Raw genomic sequence first — 16,484 nt, forward strand, 5'->3', positions numbered from 1 at the left:
CATTACCATACTGCAGACTTCACATCATAATCTAGTAGACCAAAGGTTTCTCCTGTCTCATGAACATCTTTTTGCCACATGGTATCTTCGAATAATAACAGAAAAAAGCCTAGGTTCTAGAAAATTGAAGGAGGCATTTTACTGGCATCTCTGACAGGTAATTCACATAACCAGTAACTTGATGCCAAAGGTGTTGGTTTAGTTTATGTGTCACATTTTCATTTTCTGTAGTGACTTGTGTGTTGCTCTTGTTAGATCCGTCAGACTGGTTCATTACCCCTGACATACAGAATGCTCATTTCCATGTGGCAGTACTTCTAGCTTACAAAAACTGCCTCTGTTTAATGGCAGAAAACAATCATTGTCAATTCACAGTGCTTTCATTTGTTCTTGGTGATCACACAAGCGTTCACTGACATCCAACATACACAACAGCTAGTCTTCGCCATTCAAGGGATTAAAGGGGAGCACATCTAGATCAGCTTTAAAAACGACAGGCATTTGCAGCGTACCAGAAGACACCTACTTCTAGGTTTGTCTCCTGCAATTCCCATTCAACGCCTGAGCTCTCACGACCCCCTGGACCTTCCCTTGGTGAGGAAGCCCACTCCGCCGGCACTGGTTGTGTTCCCCGTGCTACCGAGCCTGCAAAACCCTCACGCACAACCCCGGGCTCCCGCTCTTTATGGCACATCCGTGCGGCCTTTCAGAAGTCGAAAATTAAACTCGACCAGCACTACCGAGGACGCGGGCGAGCCCGCGCGCTCGCACACATACCCCCGACCCCCTTCCCAACCGCCCCCCAACCGCCGCTAACGGCCGCGCGTACGCCCTGCCCCTCCGCCCCTCCCCCGCGGCCGGGCGCTCGCCCGCCCCCCGCGCCCGGCCCCGCCCCCTTGTTTACGCCAGGGCCCCGCCCCCTCTGCGCGCTTCCTTCCTCCTCCAGTCAGCTGGCGGCGGCGGTGACGTCAGGGGTCCCGGTGGCCGCTGGCGCGGCGCGAGGCGTTTCCGGGCGGGGCAGGAGGGAAGGGGGGGGGCGGCGCCCCCAAAGATGGCGGACCAGATCCCGCTGCACCCGGTGCCGCGCAGCACCCAGCGCAGAGCGGCCTATTACACCAGCGCCCCCACGGCGCAGCGGCACAACAGGTAGGGGCGGCGGCGGCAGCCCCCTCCCCCGGGGCGGCTCCGGCTCCTGGCCCGTGGGGCTCGGGGCCGCCCGCGGGCTGTGGGGCGCGGAGGGAGAAAGGTACAGGCCGGGATGGGGCAGCGGGTGGCGGCGGGCGAGGCGAGCGCGTCCCGCTGCCGCCGCCCCGTCGCCGGGGCGCAACGGACCCCGCAGGAGGAGGAGGCGGCGCCGGGTGCCCCTGGCCTGCCGCCCCGCAGGTGCGGCCTTGGCACCTCGGTTTCCTCCCCGGGGGGTTATCTGCGCTGGGCTGGCGGCGGGAGGTGGCTTATCTGGGGCGTTGTTAGTAAAGGTGCCGCGAGATAGTTACGTCTGACTGCGTGCGAGCCCCGAGCTTTCCTTAATGGAAGAATTAAAATAACTCCAGATTTTTGTTGGAGAGGGAGGGAATTAAGCTGCCAAAAAGCAACTTAAGGAAGCCAGTTAAAAGGCTTGCTATCAAACTGAGTTTTTAAGTAAAGGCTAAATGTTTGCTTACTTCTTGTTATCCTATATAACTTTTAGGAGTTCTATTACTGGGAGCAAGGAGAAAATATCTCAATAATTTTGATTTGTCAATTGGACAGTACTCTTACAGTGGATGACCCGATTATAGTTAACTCTGTGATTTTTTTTCTCCTTCTTTTATTTTCTGTGATTGTAGGCACAAGGACTGGACAGAGCAATTGTTGTTTCCAAAGCAACATGACTTTCTAAAAACAGAATAGTTAATACTATTGTTCTAATTCAAGTACAGAAATAAAGCAGTTTTATCATCAATAGAAAGTATTTAATTGTCCAAATTGAATAATTGACAAAAAAGGTACTTCTAAAACAATGCAAAAACAATTGGACTTACGTTATGTTGTCTTGATTCTTGTGCTAGAGAGGCTATTTAAAATCAATGTGTGGAAGCTTTTTTCCCCATGTCACTAATACCTGAAGATCTGACTATTTGTAAAAGGTATATTCTCTGTTTTGAGGTAGGGGAGTGTTGTTACTGTCCCCATTTCTGAGAGAGCTGAGGAAGCTCTTGATAGAATCCGTAAGCCTGTCAGAGGAAGAGAGGCTTTTGAGCCTTTGGAAGAAAAAAAGAGAAGGAAAGGATTCTATAGACAGAAGCTTAGTCTGGAAAGGCTGCAAAGGTGCCAAGTGATTATTGTAGATTACCCAGTAGTGTTTTGGTACCTGAAAAAAAATGCTATAGAGATCATGGGCCAATTTCATTGATTAGGTAGGTACATAGATGTATTGCAAGTATGTTTGCAAGCAGTAGTTACAGTTATTTAAATAGACTGTTTAAATTTGGCTTTATAGCAGATTTGGCAAGCTGTAAGATCTGTCAAGGAAATACTGATTCATTACAGATTTACTTCCTCCCCTCTGTTTTATGATCCCCCAAGATCACTCTCTATAGGTTGTAGATTAAATTCCTGACTCAGATTTTAGGTTATATTTGAGTTGTGGTCTTTCATAAACTGTTCTACAAGTGAAGTTGATAACAGTCTTTCACACAAATGATTTACATATTAAGTCGTTCATTACTTGTGTTCAACTATTTATAAAACCTTAACAACTTAACAGATATGTTTATCACTGATGGTGCTATATTTTGATCATGTGATTAATAATACTCATTTGAACTCTGAGAATTAGAGTGTATACAGACTTGTTCCCTCACTTCAATTCTGTATATTTTTTTTCTAAGGTGAAGTAGGTTGGTCATTCTTCACGAATGCCATGCCTTGGATTCATGAGAGCACCTGTTGTATACCTGTTGTATACTTCTTGGAAGGTGTCCATGCGGACCTGTAAGAAAAGCATGGAAACGCTTGTGTAGGTGCTACCACAGGTGACTTGTTTAAAGTCAAGGATGCAGTACAGCTGAGCAGATAGTTGAAATACAACCTGTAAGTTTCATGGGATGTCAAGAGACAAATGCTGATTAAAATACAACAAGGTGTTATCTCAGGGTTAATCCAGTGCAGTAGTTTCTGGGCCTGCGAGAGTCTTTCATTTGCTGTGATCTGTTTCTTCAGCAAAGAATTTACAATGTGAATATTGCCTCTGGTATCTTACAAGGATATCCTGAACTTCAATGTAGTGTTTTTTTTAAACTTGGATTGATGGCCCTGCTACTGCTTAACTTCAGCTAATACAGCTTGTCAGCCACTCAGCTTTTGTGGCCTCAGAACACATTTGTAGAGTGACTCTGTCTTCTTGAGCTAAGCATTCTGTAGAGTTCTTCTCCAGTGTTGCTCTGGTTAACTTTGCAGTGAGGACAAGGACCTTTTCATTTAGCATTTGTTCTTACTGTACTTTTTATACTTGAGATTACTTTGGCCCATCATTAGCATATATATAAAATCTGTAATATATTTTTCCTACACATCTTTAAAAAGGGAAAAAAAAAAAAAGATTTGTGACTATATACACCTGATATTTTACACTTCTGTAAAAGCTGTGAAATGTCCAGAGATGTACTTCATACATATGAATGACAGTCTTCATGTATTTTATAGATTAACTTTGTTAATGCCTGATTTTAAAATAAATTTAAAATATATAACATATGAAAGCATACATGCTGTTCGCTTTTTCTTTCTGATGAGTAAGGGCAATTTATTCCTTTTGCTGTAGAACTTTAGATTTTTTTTATCTTCTACCTTCTTCTTTTATCCTGGATGGACAGAGAACTGTTTGTGTGATAAAGTCAGAAATTAGGGAAATCTGCCTTAAAGGTTTATATTCAAATTAAAAATTAGAAAACTTAATTTTGCTCAATGTGTATTCAACTTTAAGGTTTGTAGGAAGCTTGGAAGAAAAGCAATGATGGATTGATGGATCTTTTGTTTTTTCCATAAATAATACCTCCTTCATTCCTTGTAGGAAAATGGTCACTGCGTTTTATTCGCGCCATAAGAGGTGGTGGAAAAGAGGACCAGAAAACCTTAAGGATCACCTAAAATATGCAGTGAGGCTAACACCTTTATTTTCATGCCTTAGACTTGTATTCATCGTCAACCCTAGACACAAGGAGGAGGTTAGCCATGCTGCAGGTAGTGTTGCCATGTACGGTAGAAGGAAGAAAAATTAGAAATTTGGTGGAACTTTGAAGCTGGCAAGGAGCTGACTGGGTTAATCAGTCATTAATGAGGGCGCTCATTTATCCATAAGCAAGTTATCCAGACTGTTCAGGTGTCCTGCGCTTCTCCTGTCTGCCTATGACTGTATTTGGACTAAAAGCACTAAGATATGAGGTGTTGGGACTCCTGAGCAGGTACTGAAAAAGAGGTAATTGTGACCAGTACTACCCGAAATCAGTTGCGCTCCATTTATTCACAAAAGCGTGCCTGTATTGTTGTAAAAAATGCTCACTTGTTAGAAGAAATCCTGTTACATTATTATGCACACCTGGATGGGTCACTCTGGTGAATTTGTTGGTAATACATACACTCAATACATTAGCCCTTTGCAGTAGGGCAGATTGTGGACCAACCTACTCTCTATGATTTACTTGTTGATATGGCAACTGTTTTGAGGCACTAACTATGCTGTTATCTTTGAATCCTTATTCTGATGTGTTAGTGGCACAAAAGACAAATGAGAATGAAAAAAGAACAAAATAGTAGGGTAATATTTGTTTTGTCCAGATAAATGCAGGATGTGCTTACTTAGTGATGGGTGGGCTGTACCATATTTAATACGAAGTATGTATAATCAAAAAAAAAAAAAAATCTATTCCAGGCAAAAAGAAATGCAAATCTCCTGCAGAACCTAAAGTTCACTGAGAAGTCACGTAGTTCCCCTGCATCCAAAAGTCAAACAAATTATTACACAGATGATCTAATATAGAGATTGACATACTAATATTTTTTGCTTAACTATTAATAAAAGTTGGTCCTAGAAATCTTGCAGTAGTCATTCTGGCTAGGATTTCTCAAAATGTTCTTGCTAGGTTTCACAGTGACATCTGAGAATAGAAACATACAGATGTGAATAGGTAATGCTAGATGCATGTACAGTAATTACGGGGTTTTTTGTCATTGTCTAAGTGAGCTTTGTTCAAATACTTTTGGTAGCTGATGCATACTCTCATGTTTTTCTTTTTCCCTTTCCACTGGAATTGTGTGTTTGAGTTCTGAACTATGCTGTGATTTTCATTTCAGAATGAAATGATGTTATTTTGTGCTCCAGTGACAAATTATTTGCTAGTCTTTCTGTATCTTAAGTGTAAATAATTAAGAATAAAAACTTTCTCAAATAATATGAAATGTTATTGTTGAGACCATCTAACAATCAAGGTTAATAGGCTCTAAGATCTGTAATAAAATGTTTTTTACAGAAAGCTCATAATTTATTCTGAAGTATTTTTCTGTAACTTAGTAGTTCTGGAAAGCCTTGCAAAGCAGCCAGAATTTATAAACCACTGGAGGCTGATGTGTCAGAGTTCACCCATCACATCAGCTGTATACTTTGTATTTCTTGCAGTTTTTCTAAAACATTGTTAATTCTTTTGAATTCCCTTTTTTTTGGGTACTTCTGAATGTTTAGAAAGAGAGTTTTTAAAATCTTTGGGCAGATAAAGGTTTTACAGGTTTCATTTCAATCTGGCTGTTCTCCCCTCTACACTTGTTAGTTGAAGAGCGCTGTCAGCTTCATCATGAAAGTGAATTTGAAAATGACAGTAAAGGAACTGAAGGAGTTTTCCCTCTTTATAACTAATACTGACATTCATTTGAATTTTAATGTAGCTTCTATGAGGAGGCATTCTAAGGATAGAACTAAATTTACTTTTGAATGTTTGTATTAAAACTACTGTTACACATTAAGATCTCTTGATGTCTTTCAACTATGTATTAAAGTTGCAACAAAAAGTAGTATTAAGAATCGTCTAGTTTATGTTGACAATACCTTTTTCTACTATTTGTTGTTATAGTGTGCATTCTGTAAGAGTCTGCGGAAGAGCTCCAATACTGTCAAATGGATTGGATGTCCTTAATTTTGTTGGAAATGAGTGTGACTGAGAAAAAATCAGTCCTAAAGGCATTTCTGTTTTTAAAGGACGCTAGGACAAACTGTGGCAGATTCTAAGCTGAATTATAGCGACTTTCAGAATACTGCTATTAACTGTTTTAAACCACCGCTGTTTCACCAGAAACAATAAACTGCTTAGTCCAGGAATATAAACTATAAATGTGTATGTTAAATTTTGTATAAATAGTGTTGTTAAGCTACTACTCAGTGTGGTCACACTAAACTAACTAAACACATTAAATTGATCATCAACTCTATGAATGTACAGCAATTTAGGTATTGCTTGTTAATTGTCTTCACACTTAAGGAATAAGTTGACTTGTTTATTTTGTCTGGAAAAGCTTGTAACATCATCCCAGTTCCTATGATGCTTGCTTTAAATCAGAGCTACTGTCTTGTGTTCCCCCAGCCAGTCACACACACATAGTACAGAGCTGGCAACTTGGATTTCTGAGCATATGTTAGTCTGATCCATTTCTCTGTAGAATAGAGTTTTTCTTTGTTTGAGGTATGAATTGAACTATTGTGCTTCAACTTCTGGATATATTTGTAGTTATTACGATACCAAAACTATGAATGTTGAAGGTTCAGCAGGTGCTTGCCAGAAGTGAAATAAACTGTAAACAGCCAGAGGTAATATTCCTGATAAATATTTTGCATTATGGCTACTAGTTGGTGTTGAAAAGTATTGGAATTAAGAACACATTAAAATACACTGCTGCTATATTCAAATAAATGTTCACTGAAATGTCTTTTTTTCAGGATGAGGGGGAAAGGATTAAACATAATGCAAAGAAATCTATGCAGAATTGTAGTTTGGAAGGCAGTCTGTCCTGTTGTGCCATTCTTACAGAACAGATCAGTCCCATATGTACTTTCTATGAGAGAACTATTAGCCTACTAATTCTTATGGACTTTAGCTGAAATTGCAAATGTTTACCTCCTTTGAAAAGCCAAACTTTAAGAGCTGCTTTTCTCTTTCCTGTTTTTTTTTGTTTGTTTTTATTTCATTTCTTGAAATGAAGATGATTGACAATTGTTTCTATCACAGGGCAAACTGTCCTTTGTCAATAGCATTCCTTGAATTATGGTTTTGGAGAAAGATTGACCATCACTGATTGGAACTACATAGCTCAGTCATTTTTAGGCTATATTTTTGCCTGAGCAGTCTCTTGTTTCTGTTTCTTCCCAAAGACTTGTCTGATTGGCACCTTTGTAGCTGGGAGGTGTTATCTGTGTTATGCTGATGGGGGTCTGCATTTTCAGGACTCTCTTAAATGATGAAGCACCACACTCCTTGGAAAAATTAATTTAACACTGAATGCTTTTAGCTTTCTTCTGGCTGTGTATCTTATGTCCAATGCTTGTATGTGTTCAAGTATTTGCATGGCTGGATTGGGTGTTACTTTGTTTGCTGAAGACTTTATTCATAGTTAACACTACCTTTTTCAGACTGGCATCCGTAGGATTTAGGGTAGGTTTTGTGTTTTGTTTCTAAGTGTGTGTGTGTGTGTGTGTGTGTGTTGGTTTTTTTTGTTTTTTTTGTTTTGTTTTTGTTTTTTTTTTTTTTTTTTTGTCTAGGAAGACAAATGCGCTCTCAGGTTCAAAATAGCTAGCTAGCTAGCTAACTTGTGAAGAATGGCCTTGCTATATCTTAACTTTCTTGAACTTTTATATGGTGTGTTTTGTCCTTGTTGTTTTAGTTTCTGTGGTATTTTGCTTTTCAAAACAATCTTTGATTTAATGATGTAGGCAATCAAATTACATGCACGTAGAATCATTTGCCATATAAGCTGTAAAGTATTTTTATATATAATGATGCTTCTATTTGATGTTATACCTGGAAAGTAGTTTGTAATTCTTTGTCTCTAGGCACACCTTGTGGGGACAAAGTGATTTAGTGATTGATTTATTTTTTTTTCTAAAAAATTTCCTTTCTTTGACTTGACATTGCTTAGGACTGAATATTTGGAAAAACCTTGTCCTGTCATGATATTTTTGTACAAAGAATATTAATACATTCTTTACACATAAAAATAAGCATTATGTCTGTAGATATATACATTTAATTTGATTATTCTTCATTATTTTTATCTCAAGCATTTTTAACATTAGAAAAAGACAATTGAGAACTTACACCAGTGTAGTCAGATTGCTGTTGCATCATCATATGTGCATGTGACCACATATGCAGTAGAATAAACTTTGTAATTATACTTCTGTGGTGGTTCATGTTTTAACTGTATCTTTATCCAATATTTACATGCCTTCTTGGTTTATATGTGTAGTTTCTGAACACAGTGATTTGTGTTGCTTGGGCAGGCAGTTGAATTGCTTCAAAAGTAGAACAGGGAGAGAAAGGGAATTTATTGGACCACAGTGTCCATAACAGTACCTGGCTGGCAGTGATAAATGTTAGTTGTGATCAATGCTTTATTGTATTAGTTAAAAGTAGTTCTGATGAATGTGGATTTTGTTTCTTCAAGTTCTGAATGTGTATTTCTAGTATTTATTAGTTATAGAGACTGTCAGATATTCTTTTACCTTGTCATGAATTGAAAAAAATATTATGTTAATGTGTATCGAGTGTTTTAAGGGGTCAGTGAAGGGAGGTGAGGAAGGGGTGGCTTTTTATCATGAAGACTGCGTTATGCAGATCTTCTGAATTTGCTTCATCTATATGTAGTTCTGGTAAGGAAATAAGCTAGGGAAGAGAGAAGACAAATGGCATTCAGAGCATTTGCTTTATATAAATGGCTGGTGGGACCTGTAGTTTTACTATCTGTAATTTAAGCAGGTTTTTATAGGTTACTGATGCAAGGGAGTTGCTCGGTAATAATTATATGGTATGCAGTTATACCTTGGTCTCAACAGATGTGAGAATTTTTATTCAGTTCTGTGTGGCAGAAACTGCCAGTTTATGTATTATTTTTATTGTTGTAGTTGATCAAAAATACTGCCTTATGCTTTTTCAGACTATATCTATTACTTGTAAAAGGTTGAGATTAACTTGATTTTTGGGGGGTGTTATTGAAGTAAATATTTAAATTAATCTGTGATACAGTCAATATATTTGTTCCCATACAGTAGAACTACCTTCTCCTTAGTTTTCCCTGTCCAACAGAAAAATATGCACCTCAGTGAAAGTGTTGTATTTGATGCTTAAAGGTCCTATTAAGAGAGGACACAAAAGCAAAGTTATCTGTTAAAACCTAATAGATATATTCGGCTCTACAAATTCTCAGCTTCCTTAAAAGTTATCCAAGTGTATATTCCATTATTAGAACTATTGGAGTATCATGGCTTGTTTCTTCTTCCACATGCAGATTTGACAGGTTTTCTCTCTGATAATATGTGTGAACATATGACAGTATTGAATTTTGTGTATGTACATATATATGCATGTATATCTGTATTGTATTAGGCCAGGACTTGGAGTCAGCAGCTTCCTAAGTAATAATGATGAAAAGTGCACTTTGCAGCTTGACTTATGGCTGCAAAGTCAATATACTTAATTTTTAACAGCCATTGGATGGATTAGACAAAAATTTAGAGATCCTTCTTAGCAGTTGTTTGTGAGGGCAGCTGTTCTCCATTTCTAGAAGGGCTATCCCTCAGTTAAATACGGAGATTTGTTTAAGATTTGTTTAAAAAGTGTTTTATAGTAATGCTAAGGTTGCAAGATTGGAGGAGATTTAAAAAAAATGGTAAGGAAAGGTGGTCAGTTTTTCTTTAACTAAGAACTTTTTTTTTTTTTTTTTTTTTTTAATACAATTGTCTTCCGGTAACTAAAATGAGAATTGTTGCTTGACTAAAGCAAAACTTTTCTTTGCTGGCTAGTGTTCACCTAAAACTTTCATCTAGTAACAACTGTTTTCTGAAATTTCAAATCTCTTTGAAAGGACTTGAATGTCAAATTTCCATCTTTAGGAATGCCATTTTCATTTAAAACATTTTAGAAGAGAAACAGTAAAGGTTGTAATCAGTTGCAAAAATACATGTAATAGCTTTTCTGTGTATTGGAAGAAGAGATTAAAAGAGGAACTATTTAAATTTCACGCACCTAGCTGGAGAAGTTGTTTCCCTTCCCCACTTAATGTTGTTCCTAGTCTACTTACAACATAATGTCCTATACTTGGGCCATATTTACTCCAGTGTAAGGCAGTGAGGGGAGATGTTTGAAATTGTAGGGAAGAAGTAGTTTCTGATCTTTAGAAATGCAGCACATTCTTTGAAGGAATTAAATATTTATAATTTAATTTCTCATGTACCTTCTAGCAAAGAAATCTATACTGTGGAGACACTGGGTGTTTGGATAAGAGAAGCGTTTGTGGATAAGAGAAGCATTTGTGGATCAGTTATGTGAAAACAAGCTAAGCTGTGAACATGTAAGCATGGTTATGGATGAAGTTATGTTTCCTAACAGGAGGGTTTCTTTCTGCTGCCTTGTGGGGGGGGGGGCCTGCTGTGCTGCCCTTTCTTACTCTTTGTGTAAATATACCTCTCCCTTTCTTCCTTATTCCTCTTACTGACCCCCCTCCCGCCGAGTTTGGCAGTTGCATGTTCCCTGTGCCTGTAACTTGGGGAGGTGTTCACGTGGAATAAATCTCGGAGCACGGAACTGCTGGAGGTAGAGCCAGCTGTAGCTGAGAGACTCTGCTGCTTACTCTGTGTCTTCTGCCGCCTGACCGGGAGCAGAGGGAGCCCTGTGGCTGCCCGCAGCCACAGGGCCGAATCAGCCATGCGCAGCAGGAAGAGCTGTGGTCACAGTAGCTAGTGGTGGTAGCTCAGTTGTGGTAACTGTGGACTGTCACAGCTTTTCTTCTCAGTGCTCAGCTGGAAGCTCTCCACAGCTGTCTCTATTCTGTGCTGCCTTTCATCCTCTGGCCAGCTCCCACCTGCAGTTCCTGCTTAGATCCATGGCTGTGTGTTCCTCTTTGCCTCCCTCACTAGGTTTGAGAAATACTGTTTTGAGACTTGAGCTTTGTTTTTTCTCCTTCTGAATTACTATATACAATGGAAGTGATAGGAGACAAGGAAATCTATTTTATTGTTTGCTTGTGAATTAAGAACTGCCTTTAGTATTATGCTGTATTTAACACAGTCCTTCTGTCCTACTTGGACACAGAAAAATCCAATGTAAACACTGCCTCTGCATTTGTCAGAAAAATGTGTAGTGATCCAGGAAAATATGTAATAGTGACTGCCTCCCCACTCACCTTGCACCTTCTTCCTGCATCCTTGCATGTTCCTCGTCAAGCCCAATGGCAAGCTTGTAGAAAATGCAGAGGTTAGGGAGCTTCATGGAGAGCCAGATTAGATTTAAATGAGTTAAAATAGGTTCCATTCTCAGTCATGGGGCATGTGGAGCTCTTGGCACATTTACTCTGGCAAGCAGTCCTGAAAATGGAATGATACGGGAACAGGTGACTTGAGGTATAATTTTCACAGCAGATGTTTATATCAAAAATTCGTTTAAAAGTATTTATTGTTTGTGGTTTCCTTTCACTGAAATCTGTATAAATGATATTCCTAACAGTAGCCCGGTTTTGTTGAAAGTTGTTTAATGTTCTTTTTTTCTCTGGAAACCATACTTTTGTCAAGATAGTTATCTTCATACCTGTTTTAATAGCACCCATGCTGTGAGTTTTGATGTCTTCACTCTGGCTTCTTTATTCATACTGCTTTCAGTTCTTCCTTATTTTAATAAAAGTTTCTAGGATTAACTTAATTGATTTGTCACTCAAGGAAAATCAGCACTTCAGGCAATTAAGTATGGAAAAATACTAGGTAACAAAGGCACAGATTTTTGTACTTATCGTAGTTATGAAAAATCCATTATTCATTATCATACTGTTTTTAAATACTGAAGTACAATTTTCCAACACAATAGGAAAATTGCTTTTGAAACAGAATAAATTGCTTGCCAGTTCAGAGGCTGTATTTTGAAGCCAAGATTACAAACATGATGATGCTTATGCTCATTATGTTCACCATTTGGTGAAGCCGCATATTTAAAAGTGCAAAGCTAGATACTGATTGTGGAAAAAATATTTGTTTATAACATAATGGCACAAAACACTTAAAGCAACTATGATTAGGACATCAGTGTACTTGCAAATATTACCAGATTCACAAGAGCAGTCTTTAACTATTAAGAGTGTCTATAAATGTGTTTACTGCCCAGTTTTGCAACTTTCCCATAATTCTCTTCCATTAATGTGCTCCTTCAGGAGGGGCTTTAACTATGTTTGCTTTGTTACCTTTATATAGAAAGCAAATTATTTTATGAATCAGATGCATTTTCTTCTGATTGAAAACTGACTTTTTGTCAAGTTCAACTTGATACAAAAGTAAAAGGGGTCTATCAATTTGCAGTATGTTGCTGTGTATTATGATAACAGCTGGCAGATTGTGGTTTCATTAGTGCATGTTACAAATACAGTGTTATTTGAATATCAAATAGTAGTATACAATGTAACAAAAAGCCCTATATTAAAGCAAGTAAATGTAATAATATAGTCTGCAGATTTAACCAGGACAGATATGAAAGTGTTGAAAGTGAATCTGTTTAAACACAGGCCTGTCTTATTGAACCTCTTAGCATAAAGTAATGTCTTAGCTATTTTATTAGCGGTAGTTTTATCATTGTGTGATGTTTGAGTGTTAAACTTGGTCTAATTTGAGGGTAATCCATATTGTTTTATACAATGTATGTATTGAGCTGTAATAATAATTGCCTTTTTTTGAGAAGTTATGTTGCGTAGCCTTCTTAAGGAATCATTTATAGTAGCAAAAATGGAAAAGGTACTGCCAGATTGCCATGTTAAACTAAGTATCAGATGCAGGTTTTTACAGCTAACATTGCTGTAGTTCAGATTTTTTATCTTTGTTCTTAACTTTCTTTCCTTCTTGAGGTGGGTAGTGGTAACAGCAGTTAATTCCGAAACATTTTCCATTATAAATGCCATTATTTTCACATAACTATTGTTTATAACTTCCATAACATAACTTTCATAACTTGGAACAAATCTGTGCAGTTTTTTTTTAATTTGAAATATTTTTGCTGTGTTTTCTGCTGTTTTATTGTGTTTTTGCATTATTTGAAATGTGACTTTTTTTCTTTACAAAGTCTAATGTGATTAAGGTTCTAGTGCTTGCTTGGCTTGCATGCTGTTCTCTTCTTTTACCTTCCCCTATTTAAGTATTACCATCGTGCCCGGACCACTTTAGAAAATAAAATTCCATAATAATGTCAAATACCAAGTGATTCAAAGGAGGTGCAGAAAGCACTGAAGGCATATGTAATCTGTCAGCCAAAAGGGAAAGTGCCTGGATAACCAATAGTTTTCTTCCGTATTAGATCTTTATTACTAACAGTGTTAACATGATTTTTTTTACAGAGCTAGTATATAAAATATGTTGTGTAATTTTTCAGCAGAAAATTTATGCTATGGTATATTAATTTTAATCCTGACATCCAAAAGATTAATAAATGTTTTTAATATATTCCTGTAAAAAACGGCACAACACAGAAAATCTCGAGCAAAAGGAAAGACTTCCAGAATTTGTCTGTTAAATATACAGTAAACTGAGAAAATGTAAAATCCAGTGATGGTGCCTTTTCATGTTTAGCACTGCTGTTTGTAATGCTACTTTCTTTTCAAAATACCAAGTTCACCTCAAGATTTTAAGGGCTCTCATAATTTCAGTCCTGCTTTGCCTACTGCTAAATGTCCTTCGTGGATTGCCCCATGCTATTGCTACCATTCCGACAATAAGAATTATACCCTTGAGACTTGCGTTACTGTTCTGCAGTCTTTTTAAGCTCTTTGTCATTGTGTTTTCCTAAAACTTCATATTCTGTTAATGCATAACACTTTTGATATCTTTGAGATACATCAGAAAATTAAACTTTACATTTGTATTTTAGATCTGAGGCTATTAGTATACTGTGCATTTTTTATAAGCTCTGAAAAACTTATCCTGGTGAATCATGTGTTTAGGATTGATCAATTTTTCTTCTCCATCAACAGTGTAAGCTTTTACCTTGCTTAATTAGTATATTAGGATGTTCTTATCTGTCCAAAGACTTGCCGGGAACATATAAGCTCACCTAAGAAGTTGAGAGAATGGACTGAATTTTTGGGCTGTGAGAGAAATACTTTTATTCTATATGACTGCGTAAATTTAAGCACATCCCAGATGTTCCTGGACACTGGAATACAATACCTGGCAGGATACGTGGTGTATCCTGGCATGAAGTTGGGCTTTTCCAGTATTTGCTGGACATTTCCCAGGCGGTTGGAGTGGTCTAGGGACCTCTCCTGTTAGTTTGCAGAGTCACCCTGGTTTTAGCAGCTGAGGCTGTTTTAAGAGCATGGATGCAGGCTACGCTCTGCTATTTAATTGTAATGCTTGGGAGCATTCCAGGCACATTAAATTTTATTGGTATGGCTGTAGCCTAGGTGTGTACCTCTGAGGTGTTTAGCACTAATGTGGTGCATTTTTGGGTGTGAACAAATATATCAGTTTAAGCATTTCTTTTAGTTATTTACTATTTTATTAAAAGATGGGTTTTTTTAGGTTGCTGTGGGGAAAATGGTACAGTCCTAGCATGCACAGTGTAAGAGATGATGAAATAATAAAATTCATAAAAATCAAACTTACTAATTGCAGAGTTTTACCTCTGCCAAACACTCATGCCAAACGTTTTTGTCACTAAACCTTTTTTCACTGATTTTTTTTTGAGTTCTAAGAATCATTCTGCACTATTTCTAGTGCAAGAATAAATTCAAGTTAGATAAATTATAGATTATTCAAAGTAGAGATTGATGACAGGCTACTGCTTTTCCAAACTGTAGAAGTATTTGAGAGTTTTAAAAAATTCATATGCAGAATATTTTTTCATTAATTCTGGTGATACTGGTGAGATACTCTTTCATAAACCAGTCCTGTTTAAAGACTGTTTAACCACCATTTCCAAGTGTCAGTGTGCATGTGTGTGTATAAATCTATTCCTCATGTGCTAAGAGATGCTGATATTTTCTCATGTTTTATAAGCATTCATGCATCCAGCTTTTCTGACCATTTCATTTAAGTAGTTTGAATATATAATATTTGATCTTCTATATTGTGCATTTTTGTTGATGTTGCTTAGGATTATTCTATACATGTAAGTGATCTTTACTGTGACATTCAAGTCTTCTTTAAAGTTTTTTCCAGTTCCTTCCTTATTTTATACCATTAAAAAGATGATTGAAACTGAAGAAAGAATTCATGTTGCATATGCTTGGAACTCCCCTATCAAATATTCAGGTTTTTTTGGGTGCAAATGTTTCATGGTTGTAAAATTTGAAGTGGAGAATAGTTTCTGAAGAAGAAAAGGCCATTTCAGAGTCCACAGGCAAATCTGTTTTGACTCACTGAATATTTCTGGATAGAGTTATAAAAGTAACTACCTTTTTTAGTAATAAGAATGAAGATTTTGATGAAATGTTTAGCAATTGTGGCTCAAAGAGGTCAATGGAGACAGAAATAGACATAAGAAAGCAAGTTGAAGGAGTTCAGTCAAAATGTACGGTTTATACTTTCATGAAAACTCAGTAATTTACATCTCCTATAAACTCTGTCAAATAAAAAAATGATTAACAATCTTACAAAGTATCCTTTGAGAAGGATTAAATTGCAGCTCCCTATGTACAAATTGCTTTTAAACCAAACTAAAATTTTCTCTAGAATGATTTATATGAAGGTAACTGCAGACCACTGTCTTGTGTTTCCTGTTTGTTGACTCGTATCCAAATTTCTTGTTGGTGTGATAGCACGAATACATAAGGTGGTTAGATGAAAATGTCTCTGATAAAATTCTGTGTGGTAAAAATCTTACTTCAAGAGATTCACAATAATAAAATAATTGTATTTTGGTTATTTATTCAGATTTGTCATTTTTCCAGGTACCAAGTGGAAGATGAGTCCTCTCATTTGGATGAAATGCCACTAATGATGTCAGAAGAAGGCTTTGAAAATGATGAGAGTGATTACCATACTCTACCAAGAGCCAGAATTTCTCAGAGGAAGAGGGGCTTAGAATGGTTTATCTGTGGTGGCTGGAAATTCCTTTGCACTAGGTTTGTTGCGTACAAGCACTTTTTATTATACTGTTTAACAAATAAAGTAAATATTAATTTTGTATATTGTGCAGAATGTACAGAGTACAGGAACACAATTTTGACTACTTTGCTTGCGTTTTCCAAACTAACCTAATATCAGCAGTTAAAATAAA

At 37.4% G+C, this 16,484-nt stretch overlaps 1 protein-coding gene across 9 annotated transcripts in view; it reads left to right on the forward strand.

The window, feature by feature from the left end:
- The first annotated feature begins 1,026 nt into the window (after nucleotides 1-1,026).
- The window catches only part of ATP9B (ATPase phospholipid transporting 9B (putative)), a 174,648-nt gene continuing 159,190 nt past the window's right edge, over nucleotides 1,027-16,484 (forward strand). For 8 of the 9 annotated variants that reach the window (XM_062569862.1, XM_062569864.1, XM_062569869.1 and 5 more), the window contains exons 1-2: nucleotides 1,027-1,146; nucleotides 16,156-16,329. In XM_062569862.1, coding sequence (XP_062425846.1) covers nucleotides 1,052-1,146; nucleotides 16,156-16,329 — 269 coding nt within the window. In that variant the 5' untranslated portion in view covers nucleotides 1,027-1,051. Of the gene's footprint in view, nucleotides 1,147-10,531; nucleotides 10,588-16,155; nucleotides 16,330-16,484 lie in introns of those variants that run through there. The other variant, XM_062569868.1, reaches the window with a different exon arrangement.

The sequence above is a fragment of the Rhea pennata genome, chromosome 2 (genome assembly GCF_028389875.1).
Source record: "Rhea pennata isolate bPtePen1 chromosome 2, bPtePen1.pri, whole genome shotgun sequence".
Taxonomy (NCBI): Eukaryota; Metazoa; Chordata; class Aves; order Rheiformes; family Rheidae; genus Rhea; species Rhea pennata.